General features: G+C 43.4%; 1 protein-coding gene across 4 annotated transcripts in view; it reads right to left on the reverse strand.

The window, feature by feature from the left end:
* Nucleotides 1-659: 659 nt before the first annotated feature.
* LOC147622141 (casein kinase 1-like protein HD16) overlaps nucleotides 660-16,065 on the reverse strand; it is a 70,202-nt gene continuing 54,796 nt past the window's right edge. For 3 of the 4 annotated variants that reach the window (XM_086823260.1, XM_086823261.1, XM_086823262.1), the window contains 2 exons: nucleotides 1,290-1,478; nucleotides 660-1,199 (listed from right to left, as the gene is read on the reverse strand). In XM_086823260.1, coding sequence (XP_086679386.1) covers nucleotides 1,140-1,199; nucleotides 1,290-1,478 — 249 coding nt within the window. In that variant the 3' untranslated portion in view covers nucleotides 660-1,139. The remainder of the gene's footprint in view (nucleotides 1,200-1,289; nucleotides 1,479-16,065) is intronic. The other variant, XR_015269656.1, reaches the window with a different exon arrangement.

The following is a 16,065-nucleotide window of genomic DNA, read 5'->3' on the forward strand; positions in this document are numbered from 1 at the left end:
CATCATGCTCTTTTGTTTCCCCATCTTGTGTCACGCTAAGGATTTCACATCTTGTGCTCCCTTGTCCTATCCACCTCGTGACTTGCCTCTACACACAAACCATGCGAATTTCTGTGTTCTTGGCTTTCTAGAATTCATCTTTGTAGAATCTCAACATGGAAAGTAGGGTGGCTAGTTGGGTCCATGTTAATGAATATAACAATGTCAAATATTATCCTCCATGGTCGGATCTTTCATAAAATGTGAGACTAAACTGTAGCCTCTATACGGATGGAGCGAGCTGCAGACATAGATAGAAAAATGTGATATGGTTTCAAGCTCAAGGGTCTTAATCTACATACCATAAGCCCTTACCCTTGCTTTTGTGGTTCCCTAACGCTAACTTTACATCAAATCACCAAAACTGCTGCTGTCCCCATGAATGACCCATCCTCAGGCATTGAGTGAAATTTGTAACGTTCTTTAAACAGTGAAGAAAAAACTAAGGACCTTGTCTACTCCACAACACCATCTTCATGATAAGAGACGTCTTAGGCCTTCATTGGCTTGGTTTAGGTGAGTTCAGTGGCTTGGTTTAGGTGAGTTAGATTGAGTATACATTGCTTCAATCTTTGAGCCATCGGCAGGTATGTACAACACACAAAATCAAGCAATTTATCTACATGGAAATTGACCTGATAATGCCTTGGAAAACTTACAAAAGATTGAGTATACATTGCTTCAATCTTTGAGCCATTAGCAGGTTATGTACAACACACAAAGTCAAGCAATTTATCTACATGGAAATTGACCTGATAATGCCTTGTGAATGGGTGACAACTTTGTATCCCAGACATCAGGAAGAATCAGGAAAGGAAGGGCTGAGTTTGGCCGAGAAGAACACCTACTTGAAGAAAGCCTGCACCCACTATCATAAAATTACATTCTTATACAACTCGGGCATGTCCACAGGTACATCAGACATGAGAAGTTAGACCTCCAGGTTTACAAGAGTGTGTCTATCAACCTGCATTCGCTTACAGCTAGCTGTAGCATCCAGCTGCTTTGCATGACTTTCATGGCAATGATGCACAATGAGCAATTTGTCTCTGCATTCCTCTCCATGATGCATTGTAGGAACAGAAACCACCCAAATTAACCTATGACACTGTTCGTCCATAGCTCACAGAAGCTAAATAGAGATTCTTAGACCACTTTTCCTGAAAAAAGCGGGTGAAAGGAATGTTAGTATTCTTGGTTTTATGAAAAAACTCCAGCAGAAACATGAAATCTCGACACCAAAGCTTGACCTTGACATGAGTACTAGGAAAGGCTGATGTGCGGAGTGTTTCCTGAGTTTCATCAGATGGCTTCCTTCTGGGAACGCTCAAAATAAAAGCTGCCTGATCCCAGGTTGCTGCTGTTGCTGTTATGCGATAGTTATTATCCCACCTGCGATGAATGCCTTCACTGGGATACAAAAAATCCAGCTCTACAACCTGCAGATAATGACCAAAAGAAACTTAAATGATAAACTTCAAAATGATATTGAACATTTAACAAAATCCCTGACAATCTCTCAGACTCCATCATCACCACACAATACTGGAGAACTTCCAGAAAAAGTATCACCTGCAGCACCCAATGCTCCTCATTAAATTTTTTAAATTAAAGCTTAGATTTCAACCATCTTCGAAAAAATATCATAAATCCAACCTGAAATCAATCACTATCTCCTCATAAGGAGACCTGCAATGCATGTTGTCCTTCGATATCTTTCAGCTTGCTCTAAAGACTATCGATTGCATTTACCACCCCCCCCCAAAAAAAAGGGCCATCTTTTCGTAAGAAGCCAAATTTTCTCTTCCAGCTTCCTTTTCCATAGTCTTAATTTCTACTTTACTTGTAAAGTTGTACAAGTAATTAACAAAGCTGCCAAGCTGAAAAAGCCACACTGAATATCCATCCTATCTTTCATTTCAAAGAAATGTTGAAGGCTGGTGATCTCTCATGAAGAGCTTGTCGACTTCTAGAATCCAGTTCAGTTTGGCACTCAACTTCTGAGCTATTGTGAAAACAATCATGTTCCTCATCGGCTGAGGAAGATGGCTCATGGAAAACGGTTGAATCTCTCGAGAGGCAGTTTCAAGAATCCCTAGCACAAACTTTTCTGCGTGATAGCAGTTAAAATTTAAGGCAAGAATATGTTACATACCCCAACAGACATAACTAACATGGCAAAGAATGATGAAGCTAGCTGCTAGACCAAGGCTAAAGGACTAGACATGTTTTAAGTTTTTTATTTCATAAGACCTTAAGGAAACTCACACCTAATGTTTATACAAGTGAGACTTACGTAAATTAATGAACTTTTCAAAACACTGAAGTAAGGAATCAAGACCCAAACCAACCCAAGGCACCACTCAACCCTAACATCTCATGTTACATCCCGAGTCCCAAGCAGGGTTAATAGGTCACTTCAGCTTAGGTTGCCCTGGGACTAGAGGTTACGCATCTTATGGAAAGGTTAGTAGTGTTTATGAGGCATGGGCTATTTATGGTTCCTAGTTTATAGGACGCCTATATGAGTGACTTTGGAGTCAGTTTGAGAGAGAGCTCCTGACACCTAGATCCGAGTCTAGTGAGACTACTCCATCAGACCTAGAACTGACCTATAACCGAAACCCTAACCACGTTTCAATTACCCGACATTGTCGTACGCATCGCATGACTACAATGGATTGTGGCTAGCTACTCACCACCCAACCGTAGGGTCAGTGCCTCAAACCACCACCGAGCCTGAGGTCAAATTACCGCGAGCCTACTTGGTATCAATGGCCCCAACCTAGCGACCGATACCACTAGGCCAAACCACCCACCTTGCAGCTCCATGGGGGTAAATCAAGCCTAAAAGCCACATCATTGATCTTCTGTAAGATCTGAAAAGGTCCATATTACCTGTTGAAACCCTTTGGATACTTTCCTTCCTTGTCTTCCCTCGTCCTCAATCGTGCTTTCTCAAATTTCAGCAATACCCGATCACCCTCTTTGAAATCCACCTTTCACCGATGTTTGTCTAAAGCCTTCTTATGCTTCGCCTAAGATCTCTCTATGGCTGTCCGAACCTATGCAAAAGTAGTTTCCAAGTCCCTGACATACTGATCTACTACAAAGATCTCATCCTTAGTTCTCAAAATAGGTGAAGTACCACCTTGCCATAAATAACCTCAAATGGCGCTTTTCTTGTAGAACTATACACTGTATTGTTATATGCAAACTCAACCAAAGCAAATACTTTTACCAACTTTCTACTCAGAAACAAAACACTAATAAATCAAGTATTGCCAGTTTAGCAATTTCACTCTCTCCATCCGTCTGTGGATGATAAGCTGAAGAAAATTCAACTTCGTTCCCACATTATCAAATAAAGCCCTCCAAAAGAGACTCGTGGTCCTAGAATCCCGGTACCCCACAATCGATTTGGGCATACCATGATATTTAAACACCTGTGTCAAGAATAACCTAGCCATATGCTTTGGCTTTATGTTCTTCTTCACGGGAATAAAATGTGCCTGCTTGCTAAATCTATCAATTACAATCCAAATAGCATCATACCCAAAAGCAGACTTTAGTAAATCCATGATAAAATCCATGGCAATGCTTTCCCAAGGCTCATTAGGAACAGGTAAAGGCTGAAGCAATCCATGTGGTTTTTGTATGTCAAACTTGACCTTTTGACAAACCAAACATTTCCTTACATAATCCTCAATATCATTGCAAAGCTGTGGCCAAAAGAAATATCGCTCCAAAGCCTGTGTAGTAGCCAAGATACCCCTATGTCCTGCGTAAGGAGGAGCATGTGACTCTTCCATAATCTTTTGCCAAAGATCTTTGACTACACATATGCGATTTTGCATATATAAATATCCATCCTAAATAGAATAAGAGGGGACAGAAGTACCCTCTTGCAAATCAGCCCATATCCGATTGAAATCTTCATCCAAAGAATACATCTCTGGCATTGCAGATAGATCTTGATGATAGGAAGTAGTAACAGCAATAAAATTGGGCCTTCTTGACAAGGCATCTGTCACAACATTCTTCTTACCCGAAGTTTGTAAAATTTGAAAATGAAACATGGACTAGAAATTTGCCCATCTCATGTGCTTATCCGAAAGCTTTGTCTAAGTAAGAAAATATCTGAGACTCTAATAGTCTATCTTGACCATAAATTCAGCTCCAAAAGATAATGTTTCCAAATGGTCAAGGCATGAATCATAGCCAATAACTCCTCCTCATAAACCTACAAGTGAAGCTCTACATGCTGCAAACGACGGCTCTCAAAAGCCACTGCATGTCTCCCCTGATTGAGGAAAGCCCCTATGCAATCCCCACAAGTATCACATTCCACTATAAAAGCCTTATGTAAATCTGGTACAATGAGAACTGGTCCTGTCGTAATAGCATCCTTTAATTTATGAAAGGCACCCTTCTAAAGTTGAGTCCATTTGAACACTATCTTCTTCTTCATAAGATCATGAAGTGGAGAAGCAAGAGAAGAAAAAAATCAGCGTGATCAAAGTAAAGAAAAGCAAGTGCACAATATTCAAGTGCTTCCTCTAGAGACTTCTCGTAAGTTTTAAGAGGTTCAAGTTTATCCTGCTGATTTTACTCATGCGTGTTGTGTCACGTCATCAATGTGGGTGCCGACATTTGGACCACATGAGTTGGTTCAAATGCATGGTCACATTAAAGGCCACAAAGTATTGATGATAGTGCCACACATAATTTCTTGAACTATACTTTAGTCAAGAAATTAAAGTTGCCGCAAAGTCTAAGTGATCATAAGTATGTGGTTTCTTTGATTAACGGCTATGATAAAGATGTCTAGGATACAGTAGTTCATGATGTTCCATTAGTCATTCAAGGTCATGAGATGTATTTGGATTTTCAAGTTATGCATATCACCCGAGCGGATGTTATTCTAGGTCGAGAGTGGTTACATAGCATTGGTCCATCTTTGTTTAGAAGTCGTTGTCGTATGAATGTTCTATAATAAGAACATAGCCCAAGAAAACTCCTTACCTCATGCACTAAGGTCAACTTAGGCCAATCCTTGATGGCTTGGATCTTCACTAGATCCATGCACACACCATCTTTTGAAACAATATGCCCCAAATAGTGAATTTCTGTTAAGAAGAATTCACTTTTCTTACCATTAATGTAAAGCTTATGCTTTCGAAGTCCCTCGAACACAATCAAAGAAAGTTCCAGTGAATTTCTGATGTGGCCTAAAAATCATGTCCATCATCTTGTTAAAAGTAGCGCGAGCATTTGTGAGGCCAAACTGCACTACCAAATACTCATATAGACTAAATGAAGTCCTGAAAGCAATTTTGTGCACATCCTCTGGAACCACCCTAATCTGATAATACCCACTTTTGAGATCAATACGGCTGAAACATGCCGCCCCCTCAAGTTTGTCCAAAATATCATCAATTCTCAGAATTGGAAACCGATTCTTGATGGTTATCTTGTTCAAAGCTCTGTAATCTACACACATCCTGTATGTTCCATCTTTTTTTTGCACAAGCAAGGCAGGTGAACAATATGGCAAGGAACTAGCCACGAGATCATGCACACTTCCTTAGTAGCCCCAAGACACCGCATGACTACTTGACCTCTTGTGTTGAATAAGCAAGCCCAAGGTCACTTGTATAGTAATAACCCGGCTATTATTGACCCTTGTACTATTTATAAGCTTTCCCGCTTTATTTATAAGCTTTTGGCCATTATTAGCTCCAGGCTATTAATTAAAAGCTCTTAGCCTATCTAGACCTCTTCTTGCTAATGCCCTTATCCCACGTGTGAATCCTCCAAGTCCCCACGCCCCAGCTAAGTCTTAACCCTAATCTTGGATTAACCCTAACTCTAATCTTGGGTTAGCACACCCCTCTAGCCCTAATCCTTGACCTGTCGAGACATAATATACTTCCCTCTTTCTATTCAATAAAGTCCTCGTGAATGCATAAGAAGACAAGCCATGTCGGGACGTAACATACTTCCCTCCTGTTCAATTCGAGTCCTTGTAAATGCATAAGAAGACAAGCCTGCCATTCCATCTTGGGTTAAGTCAACACCCAACAAGACTGCCCGTGCCGCCTACCACCCACTGGCTGCCTAGATAACACCAAGGGTTCATGGTAAAGCCTGGTGTGATCTCTTCACCGTATTAAAAAGAACTATCGAATTATGTAGAAAAGTAAGAGCATGAAACAAATTAGATTCCGTCATGGTTCGGCAAAGACCTCGACAAATTTAAAAACTATGACTAAGGGTTTTTTACAAAAAAGTATGTGAAAACAAGCATCACGACTTGGAGCCTATGAAGTCAAAACTATTGAGCTGTTCCTGGACCCACCAATGTGTGCGAATACATACTTGAATCCCACTCAGCAATAGCCTCCTAACACCACATGACAACTCTACAATCATCGGTTTGTTAAGGCATGGAATACCCATCAAGTCTGGGGCCAACGTTATCCTTCCTCAGGGAATCCTAGATATTGCACTCCTAGTTATCTTCCAACCTTCCTGCTGGTGGTTGGTAGAATCCAAGCCATCCAGGTGGCTTTACTTGCTCAAAGTCATCATCACCAACTAATTCCATGTAGTTGCTCTCAGATGACTTCACGGAATTACTCCCCAACGACTCCAGATAGTTCCAATGCACACGACATGTTCGTGCCTAACTTGGAGAAATGCAATGGCAAAAAGGTAACGATTTACGGGCCAAAAAGAAGTGAAAGGTTAGGAGAAAAGCTGATTGAGTAGAAGGTGCAGCCAAGTACAAGAAACCACACACACACACACACACACAGCCATGAGGGTACAACAAGAAGCATACAACTCAATGTTATAGATAATGTGCAAAGTACACACAATCTGTGAACCCTACGAGTCAAAAACTCCTCTTACGGAGGGTAAAAAGTGCCCCAATAGGTCCTAGAGTGTTCACACACCACTGCCCATGACATAGATGTCTACAAACCCCCCTCAAGTGATGATGTGAACATGTATAGGCATGGCTAATCAATCCCCAAAAGGCAACAAGCCCAATGCTTTGCGAAAAGCTTCGAACTTTTTACAAGAAAGTGCCTTCATGAACAAATCTGCCAAGTTGTCATGTGTACACACATAGATCAAGTTGATTTCTCCTGCAGAGTGTCTTCCCTAACATGATGATTATGCACTAGTGCGAACATGAAACATTGGGTTCCTCGCAATTGTCAATGCGCTCTAACTGTCAGTGAAAATGGTAGTGAATGACGGCTGTCCACAACCCAAATCAGCTATAAGGCGTCTAAGCCAAACACACTCAACAGTGGCTGTAAAAGCTGCCTTGTGCTCATCTTCATAGCTTGAGGTGGCCACTGTTGGTTGCTTCTTATCAAGCCATGATATACATAAATCACCAAGATGGAAGCAAAAACCACTAGTGGACACCCTAGCTCATAGCATCCACCCCAATCCGAATCTGTAAAGGCATGCAACTGTGAATCACCCCCCTAGGATAGAACAATCCAAGGTGTTGAGTGCCCTGTAGGTAGCAGAAACCCCACTTGACAACTTGTCAATGCATGGAGCCTGGGCTATGCATAAATATGTTCAGCTGAGAGACCCCAAACTAAATGTATGGCCTCGTGTTGCATAAATAAATCAAGCAAACTGATATAATGTCTGATCAAAAGGCTCTCCAACATCTTGAGTACTAAGCCTAGCACTTGTCTCAACTGGTGTAAACACACGCTTACAATTCTCAAGACTAAACCTTTGAAGTAATACTTTGATTGCATGAGGACAATCTCATCGTCACACTGTATGAACTGAATGCCCAAATAGAAATGCAATTGGCTTAAATCTAACATCTCAAATGATGAATGTAATTCAGCCCTGAAAGCTGAAAGCTGATCCTCATCAAGGCCTGTGAGCAACATGTCATCAATGTACAAGATGATGACCAAGAAACAATCACGAGTCCTCTTTACGCGGAGGGTACCCTTCTATTGTGCATAACCTTTGGCAAAAGCCTTGCCTTGTAGCAATCCAATGCTACTATCTGCCTTTCTTTTAGCTTGTACACCCACTTTCTACCGATGGCCTTTTTGCCATGAGACAAATCTACCAAATACCATGTATCATTCTTGAGTATGGAGTCATACTCATCCTACATAGCATACGATGATCATCTTCCTATGCTTCCTCAAAGGAAACAGGCTCCTCTTTATTGCACAAGGTGCTCATGAGGGCATGATCAACAAAGTGCCCAGATGCATGGCAGGAACTAGCACGCGTTGTTCCTAGCAAAGAAGCCTCAATATGGCTGTCCCGTAAGGTTTGCAATAGCCAACGAGGTACTACTTTAGCTTCATGCATAACTGTCCTTTCCTCTCCCACTGCATCATCAACATCTGCCTCACCAATGGGCTCAACATAATGCATGTCTGGCTGCTGATTTTCAGCTGTTATGGGCTGATTTTCAGCATGTATGGGCCGATTTCCGGCCATAGCACGAGTGTCCAAATGCCCAACACCTGGTGAGTGTGGGCCACACAAAGAAAGAAGAGTATCGAAGAGACATGTGGCTGGTTTTTGTACTCAGGCAAGGGCTGCGATGAATTCTCACCAAAAATCACATCTCTACCATAATCCGTTGTGAGGCAGGATAGTAGAGACAATACCCTTTGCTATCTGAGTTGTAGCCCACAAAAATGCATTTCACTGCCTTATCACATCAACCTTTTGTTAACAATCCTAAAATGGGATTGATCATGGTGATAGACAATGATTAAGAAACATAATTAAGGTGGATTAAACCACACTAAAAACTCCATGAGAGAGAGAGGGAGATTGCACACTCAACACTCAATTCTATTGCATATCACAATGAACCATACAATGATATAGGCTTTCTAGCCTTATCCCACTTTACACATCATCATCCATGTGGCACTCCCTTTTCCACTCTTTTGGTCAAAACTCACACACCATTCAATATTACATGTAGCATTCCTATCTTGCCACAATATCTTGCACCTTTAGGGTGCTTTCCCACATACACACACCACCACGATTACATCTCTCAACACCCCCTCTTAATCGAGGTGTTCCACAACTCACCCATCACCCATATCAATGTAGCATTGCACAAACGCAATCGCTACCTCTCAACACTCTCCCTCAATGATACATTGGAGTGTCCATCAACCAATCATGTGTGCGCGTGTCTACCATCTTAGACACCTAGTCCTTTTTGAGCTGACTCGCTCACAGCAGAACCACTGAGTCCGATTTGAACATAGAAGTTCGGGTGGGAACCAACCCATGCGCATGCACCTCACACGTGCATCGCTCATGCACACATCACAATAACCATTTTGAGCTTCTTGGTGAGCTCGGACAGGGCAACCCTCATACCATGGGTGATTACAAAAAAAATCCTCGTTTTGAGCTTCAAGCTCGGGTACGGTTACCCTTCTCATACATGGGTGATAATCCAATTATACATTACATGGGTGATAATCCAATTATACATTACATGTATGATAATCCAATCGTGCAGGAGATCCCATGTGTGTGATCACAATTTTAAATGTGTACAAGCCCATGAAATTGAGGCATGTGAAGCTACCCTTAACTTTAATGAGAGTCAAATCTTATTAAAAATGGGCTTTGCTTTTTTTTTTTTAATGCAAAATGAATGGGCTTTCATTTTTCTCTTCTGTGCTCATTTATTGCGTACTCTGAGCCGGGCAGATGTGGGACCTAGAACCTCCTACCAGGTCGTCGTCTTCCTCAGCCTTCCACACCTGCCATAACTGGCTTTTGCTCAGTCTACAGGTCTTCCTACTCATTGAATCGCTACCTCTTTGTTGAAGAGGATTGCCCAGTTGCTCTTTGACACAGTGCCCATAACATCTCTGTTTCTCCTCTCAATTTCATTGATTTCCAGCTGCTACTACCTTGGACTCTTGTCTGTCGCACTCTCTAGTGCTGTTCGCTTTTGCTGGCTATTCACTGCAGTGGAGATTTTTTGCTCTCTACTGCGCCTTTTTATTATTTTTTACACTTCCCCTTTTTGCTTTGCTCTACATGAAGCCGATTCCGTCAAGTGGGAATAGACTCCGTTGGACACCCACACGCGTAATAGCACAACTTAAATATCACAATTTGAATGGACAACTTAATAACAATAAAACTGAAATGAAATGAAATGATGATCAATTGACACCAGCACTGGGGCCGGAACGGGCCGACCCCCCCCCCTCAATATATGATATATTATTGGGAGTATTTAAGTGATACAATGCTCCATGGGTTCAACGAACCAAATGATGTCCATGTACAACTAAAATGAATACAGTTACCAAACAAGAGATTTGGAGTAGTCGTTCGAAGGAGAGCGATCCACTTGAGAAGTCTAGTCTCTACGGTCCTGTGCCTTCACTGGAATCCGCAGAGAGCGCCCCACTAGTGTTCCAGGACCATGCACAAACAGGCGCTCCCGTACTAACGCCTGGCTCTCCCGATCTCGGCACCCATGGACCGTGGTTCTCCAAAAGCTTGGACTACCCGGCACCGAACGGATGTTAGCAGCAAAGAGTATCCCTTATCAAATTTACATCAAAGTCCTTTGCTTCAATCTCAATCCACTTACCTGTATCTCGCTAGTGGAAGACAAATATCAAAGGCGCCTAAGTGCAGCTGCATAAAGGCTAGAGAAGGACACTTGGGCACAGCAGCCTGCTGGCAAGAGAGAAGAGTTCTGAGCGTAGCCGCCTGCTAGGAGGAGAGGAGGGCGTCTGAGCGCAGCCGTCAGCAAGTGGAGAGGTGTCCGGACGCAGCCGCCTATGTCTGGGCGCAGCCGTCTACAAAGTGGAGAGGTATATGGGCGCAGCCGCCTCTGTCTGGGCGCAGCCGAATGGAACGGTCGCCTGCACAGTCGGATCCCCCCAAGCTGATGAAGTGGTCACCTATATGTAAGTGTTGGGGAGGGCACACGTCCAACAGCTGGCCGGCCCCCCTAGCTTGCATGAAGGCAGCCAGTTCCAAGGTGGGGGGTGGGTAGGTGGCCATGCACCCACCCCCACACACGAGGGGTTCCCTTTTACCCTCCATGACCCAAACGTCGGTTCCGTTCCCAAAAATGGGTGCCCACCCTACCAAGGACACCAAGAAATATTTGGGGAGGGTGTCCACTCATTAATGAGTGTGAACCTGCAACCTTATAAAAACAAAGGTTAAAAAGAATGCTATAAAATAAACAAGTGCAATACACTTACCACCTGTTCACACGCAACAAAACTCGTCAAAAGACAGAGCAAACTTCACAACTCACTGGCAGGCGTCCCCGCTCAGTAAGTGGCACGTCATTCAGGAAAACACAAGAATACAACACATGCGAAAACAGTTCCAAACATGCAAAACATGAATGCATGTGCAAACAGTATCATGGACATATCTCCCGTTCATGGAACAAGTACTAAACATTTCTAACGGGCACAATGATGGCACGATAGAAAACATAGATCCCGGTCTTCCTATGGAGTGACAGTCCCATAGGTAAGACACAGATCCAGGCACGAGCCTCCCTATGGAGTGACAATCCCATAGGCAACACACGGCACAAATACTGGCTCTTCCATGGCATGACAATCCCATGGATAGAACACAATCCAGGTCATACACAGGTGGCACCAGTCTGGCTCCCGTCCATATGACACCATCCTACTAACACACGAGTGGCACCAGTTTGGCTCCCGTCCATGTTATGCAAAAATACTGGCCCCTTCACATGAGACACCGGCCTGGCCTCAAGTGAACGAGACACAAATCTGGAGATGGACCAAATGGTCGGCCAATTGGTGACACTGCACCTTTCTCTCAAGCCTGTGCAGAAAATCTGGCAAGGTGAAGCACCTCAGGACAGAGCTCCTGCTCAGACATGCCATTTTCTCAGAGCATGGGCTGACATGGCGCGCCTCCCTTCTTCTTCTTCTTCTTCTTCTTCTTGCAGCCCTCTCTTTACAACACACAGACTAGAAATGGTTGACCATGCACAGTCGAGTGCAAGGCTATGAAGGCTTTGAGCAGACACATACATGCCTGGTTCTTTTCCTTTTCCAAGTTTCTTTACTGCTAGCTTATTTTTCTCCTGAATAAGAGCTCCATATGCAGCTCTTGCATGCTACAATCATGCCATCTTCTTTGTGCCTCTTAGGAACCATCTTATACTTCCTCAAGGTTGATGATCATCTTCATGGTGGTCTCTTGTGAGCTCTCACTTGGACTCCATTATGTGCATGCTTCTCTTGCATACACTATCTTCAAGGCTGCTTCTTGTTCATGGATTTCCCTCGAGAAACCCGAGGTGCATAATCTTGTGAAAGCCGACTTGATTTCACCCCCATTGCCCATCTTCCATGAGCAATTCCGTGAGCCATGCCTTTCCGACATGCTCCAATATGGACTGAAACCAGCCCTTCATTGCTTGCCACCACTCGACAAGCACGCACCTCCTCCACTCTTTGCTCGCAAACAAAGAACCTTGGGATTTCTCCATCCCATAAATCAGCAACCCTTCTCAACATGAGCATTCTTCCATGCTCAAACCAAAAAATTTATGAGGCAAAATCCAAAATACCTTCACAAAGTTTTTATTGGCAGCTTCCTTGTTGACACCGAAGACTCCATAGTCTTCATACTTGCTGAAATCTCCATTTTCAGCTTCCATGATGATGAGCAGGTTTTCCATATTGCAAAACTCCCATTTGCAACTCTCTTGGGCAGCTTCTATGCAACCTCCTTGTTGCAAATCTCCTATCAAACATGAGAATGGTAGCTCCAAATCTCTCTCAAATCCTCACAAATGCAAATCCAAATGATAATATGAGTGTGCATAATTTTTTTCCATAATAACTGAAAATAATGCTTAATCAAAGAACTCATAACCAAGAAATCTATACATAAATAATCACCATGACCAAGAGCCCACCCAAGCTCTGATACCATGTTAACAAAATGATTAAGCAACATAATTAAGGTGGATTAAACCACACTAAAAACTCCATGAGAGGGAGATTGCACACTCAGCACTCAATTCTATTGCATATCACAATGAACCATACAATGATATAGGCTTTCTAGCCTTATCCCACTTTACACATCATCATCCATGTGGCACTCCCTTTTCCACTCTTTTGGTCAACACTCACACACAATTCAATATTACACGTGGCATTCCTATCTTGCCACAATATCTTGCACCTTTAGGGTGCTTTCCCACATACACACAACACCACGATTACATCTCTCAACACCTTTGTGTGATGTTGCTTAGGAACAAGAGCATAAGCAAAGCATCCAAATACACACATATGAGCTGCTGATGGCTTCCTATCATGCCAAGCTTCATAAGGAGTGATGGTCTACAAGGCCCTTGTCAGACATCTGTTAAGAACATAGGCTACACACATGACAGCTTCCATCCAAAACTTGTGAGGCAAGTGCTGGCCCTTCACCATACATCGTGTCATCTATTTTTCCTCTGATATACACCATTTTGCTGAGGTGTATAAGGCATGGTACACTGATGTTGAATGCCTCTTTCCAATAAGTATGCATTAAACTCTTTGGACATGTACCCCCTGTCACACACAGGCACGTGTATACGGAATCAATTTACTACCAAAACAGCATACATATATCAACCATTCCTGGCATATACACGATTACCATCATTGTGAAACATTACATGAGCATATACATCCTACAAACATAAACCAACTTGCACATGACACAGCACTAGGGGCTAAAGTTGCACACCCCCCTCCCCGCGCGACGTATCTTTATTACCAACAAAAGTATTTATATGCACAAGATGCGGGTGCCCGGAGAGTACACACTCATCCAACCGACACCAGATTTATCCAACTGTGGAAACATAGGTAAACACATTACCTGCAACTCCTCAGTCACCAACCACTCTTGTTGCAACACCCTCAGTCACCAACCAAGGTTGAGCGATCACCAACCGCTCCTGTAGAACACCCTCGGTCACCAACCAGGGTAGAGTGATCACCAACCACTCTTGTACTTTGATAGAGCGGTCATCAACCCACTAACAAAGCGCTGTCCCAAACCTGCAAAACAGTAACCAGCCATGGTTTTGGCTCATTGGCCACCCACAGGTTCCACCAGATCACATCGCCAGGTCTGGTACTTGTCTAGGGACATGTTTGCTCGAGTTTCATCGCGAGAAACCTCTTGCAAACCTGTAAAACAGCCAATAATGGCCCTTATAACATTTAGCCAGCTCTTGTAGAGGCTCTGCTCACTCCGTCCAAGCCCTATTCTCAACAGAGAAGCCCAAAAACAATCCCAACAGCCATGCTCAAGCTCCTGTAGCCAAATCGATCAGCCTGCAGCCCCTGTAGATGAAGTCGACCTGCCCTGTAGAGAGAGAAATAGCAGCCAGCCAGCCCTGGGACCCTTGTACTTCGCGTGTATTCCACCTGTAGCTCATGCATATGAGTAAACTTGCTGTTTTTCCTCTCCACACAGCTCCTAACAGCCCACGATTTCCTGTTGAGTGCTCTACAAGTCAGGGTTTGCCCACTTTGGCCCTCCCACACCCAAAAAAGCAACTCGTGGAGCTTTTTGGGAGTGCCCGGGTGCCCATCTCTCATATTTGGCCTTGGTTCATTAAAAATAGTCCGCCCTGATGTGAACTCAGTTATAAAATTATAAGTGTGTCCGCCCACACTTTAAGTGAATGTGAACCTTGCAAACAATAAACCTTAGTAACATGAAATAATGAATAAATTGGGTTAAGTGTGCACACTTACCACCTGCAAAACACATAAGGAAACCATATGAGTCCCAAACAGGTGTGCACAGGCGTATCCACGGGTTGTCCAGGCATCCCCGGTGTCCCTGGACATTCATAGGCAAAATACCAAGCAATGTCCAGATATCAAAAACAAGTCATTCATGCATGTGCAACTCACATACATATGCTGGTGCACAAACATAGTGGATGAAACCTCCCAACTTACATCTTGTACATCCAACTAGCCCGTTAATAGGCGCCGTCCACACAGGACCAAAAAGTACTCACCAAGGTAACCACCCTTCCATGAGTCCAGAGTCACTCACCAGGGTTACCACCCTTTCATGAGTTCATAAATCATGCCAGGAACTCACACCATGATACCAATCCCTCCATGGAGCCCTTCCACATGTATTCAATCATGACATCATTCTAGACGTGGTGACATTCCCCCCGGCTTCTTTTCAGTTGGCCGCAACTGAAAAGCTTCCAAGTAGGGCGCAAGAAGATCTGGATAGTCTTTAAAATATGCCTCGTCCATCCACTTCGCATCAAGTGCTGGATAGTTCCTGAACTTCACAAGGTACTTACCGACAAGCCTGCCTCCTCTAGCAGCTTTCCGCTCCTTGTGAAAAACAATTTGCTCAGGCTGCAATACCTCTTCCAGCTCATCAACCTCGGGTTGATCTTCCATAACCGGCTCCACCGGCTCAGGACCAACATATCTCTTCAAGAGACTGACATGGAAAGCATTATGAATCCACCAATGATCTGGCAACACCAGCCTGTAAGCTACCTCATTGGAGATCAAGCACTGCTGAATTTGCAATCTCACTCTGCCCATCTGTCTCTCGATGATATGCAGAAGAGAAATTCAGCTTCATTCCCATGTTATCAAACAATGCTCGCCAAAAGAGACTTGCGGTGTGAGGATCACAATCCCCCACAATAATCTTTGGCATACCATGATGCTTGAAAACCTGTGCCATAAATATCTTTGCCATATGCTCTGGCTTTATGGTCTTCCGTACCGGAATAAAATGTGCCTACTTACTGAACCTATCCACAATAGTCCAGATGGCATTATTTCCTTGCTGCATCTTAAGAAGACCTCTGATAAAATCCATGGCAATACTCTCGCAAGGCTGATTCGGAATCGGTAACGGTTGAAGCAACCCCGGAGTCTAATGCCTGTC

The sequence above is a fragment of the Cibotium barometz genome, chromosome 29 (genome assembly GCF_041138505.1).
Source record: "Cibotium barometz isolate CiBa-2024 chromosome 29, ASM4113850v1, whole genome shotgun sequence".
Classification (NCBI taxonomy): Eukaryota; Viridiplantae; Streptophyta; class Polypodiopsida; order Cyatheales; family Cibotiaceae; genus Cibotium; species Cibotium barometz.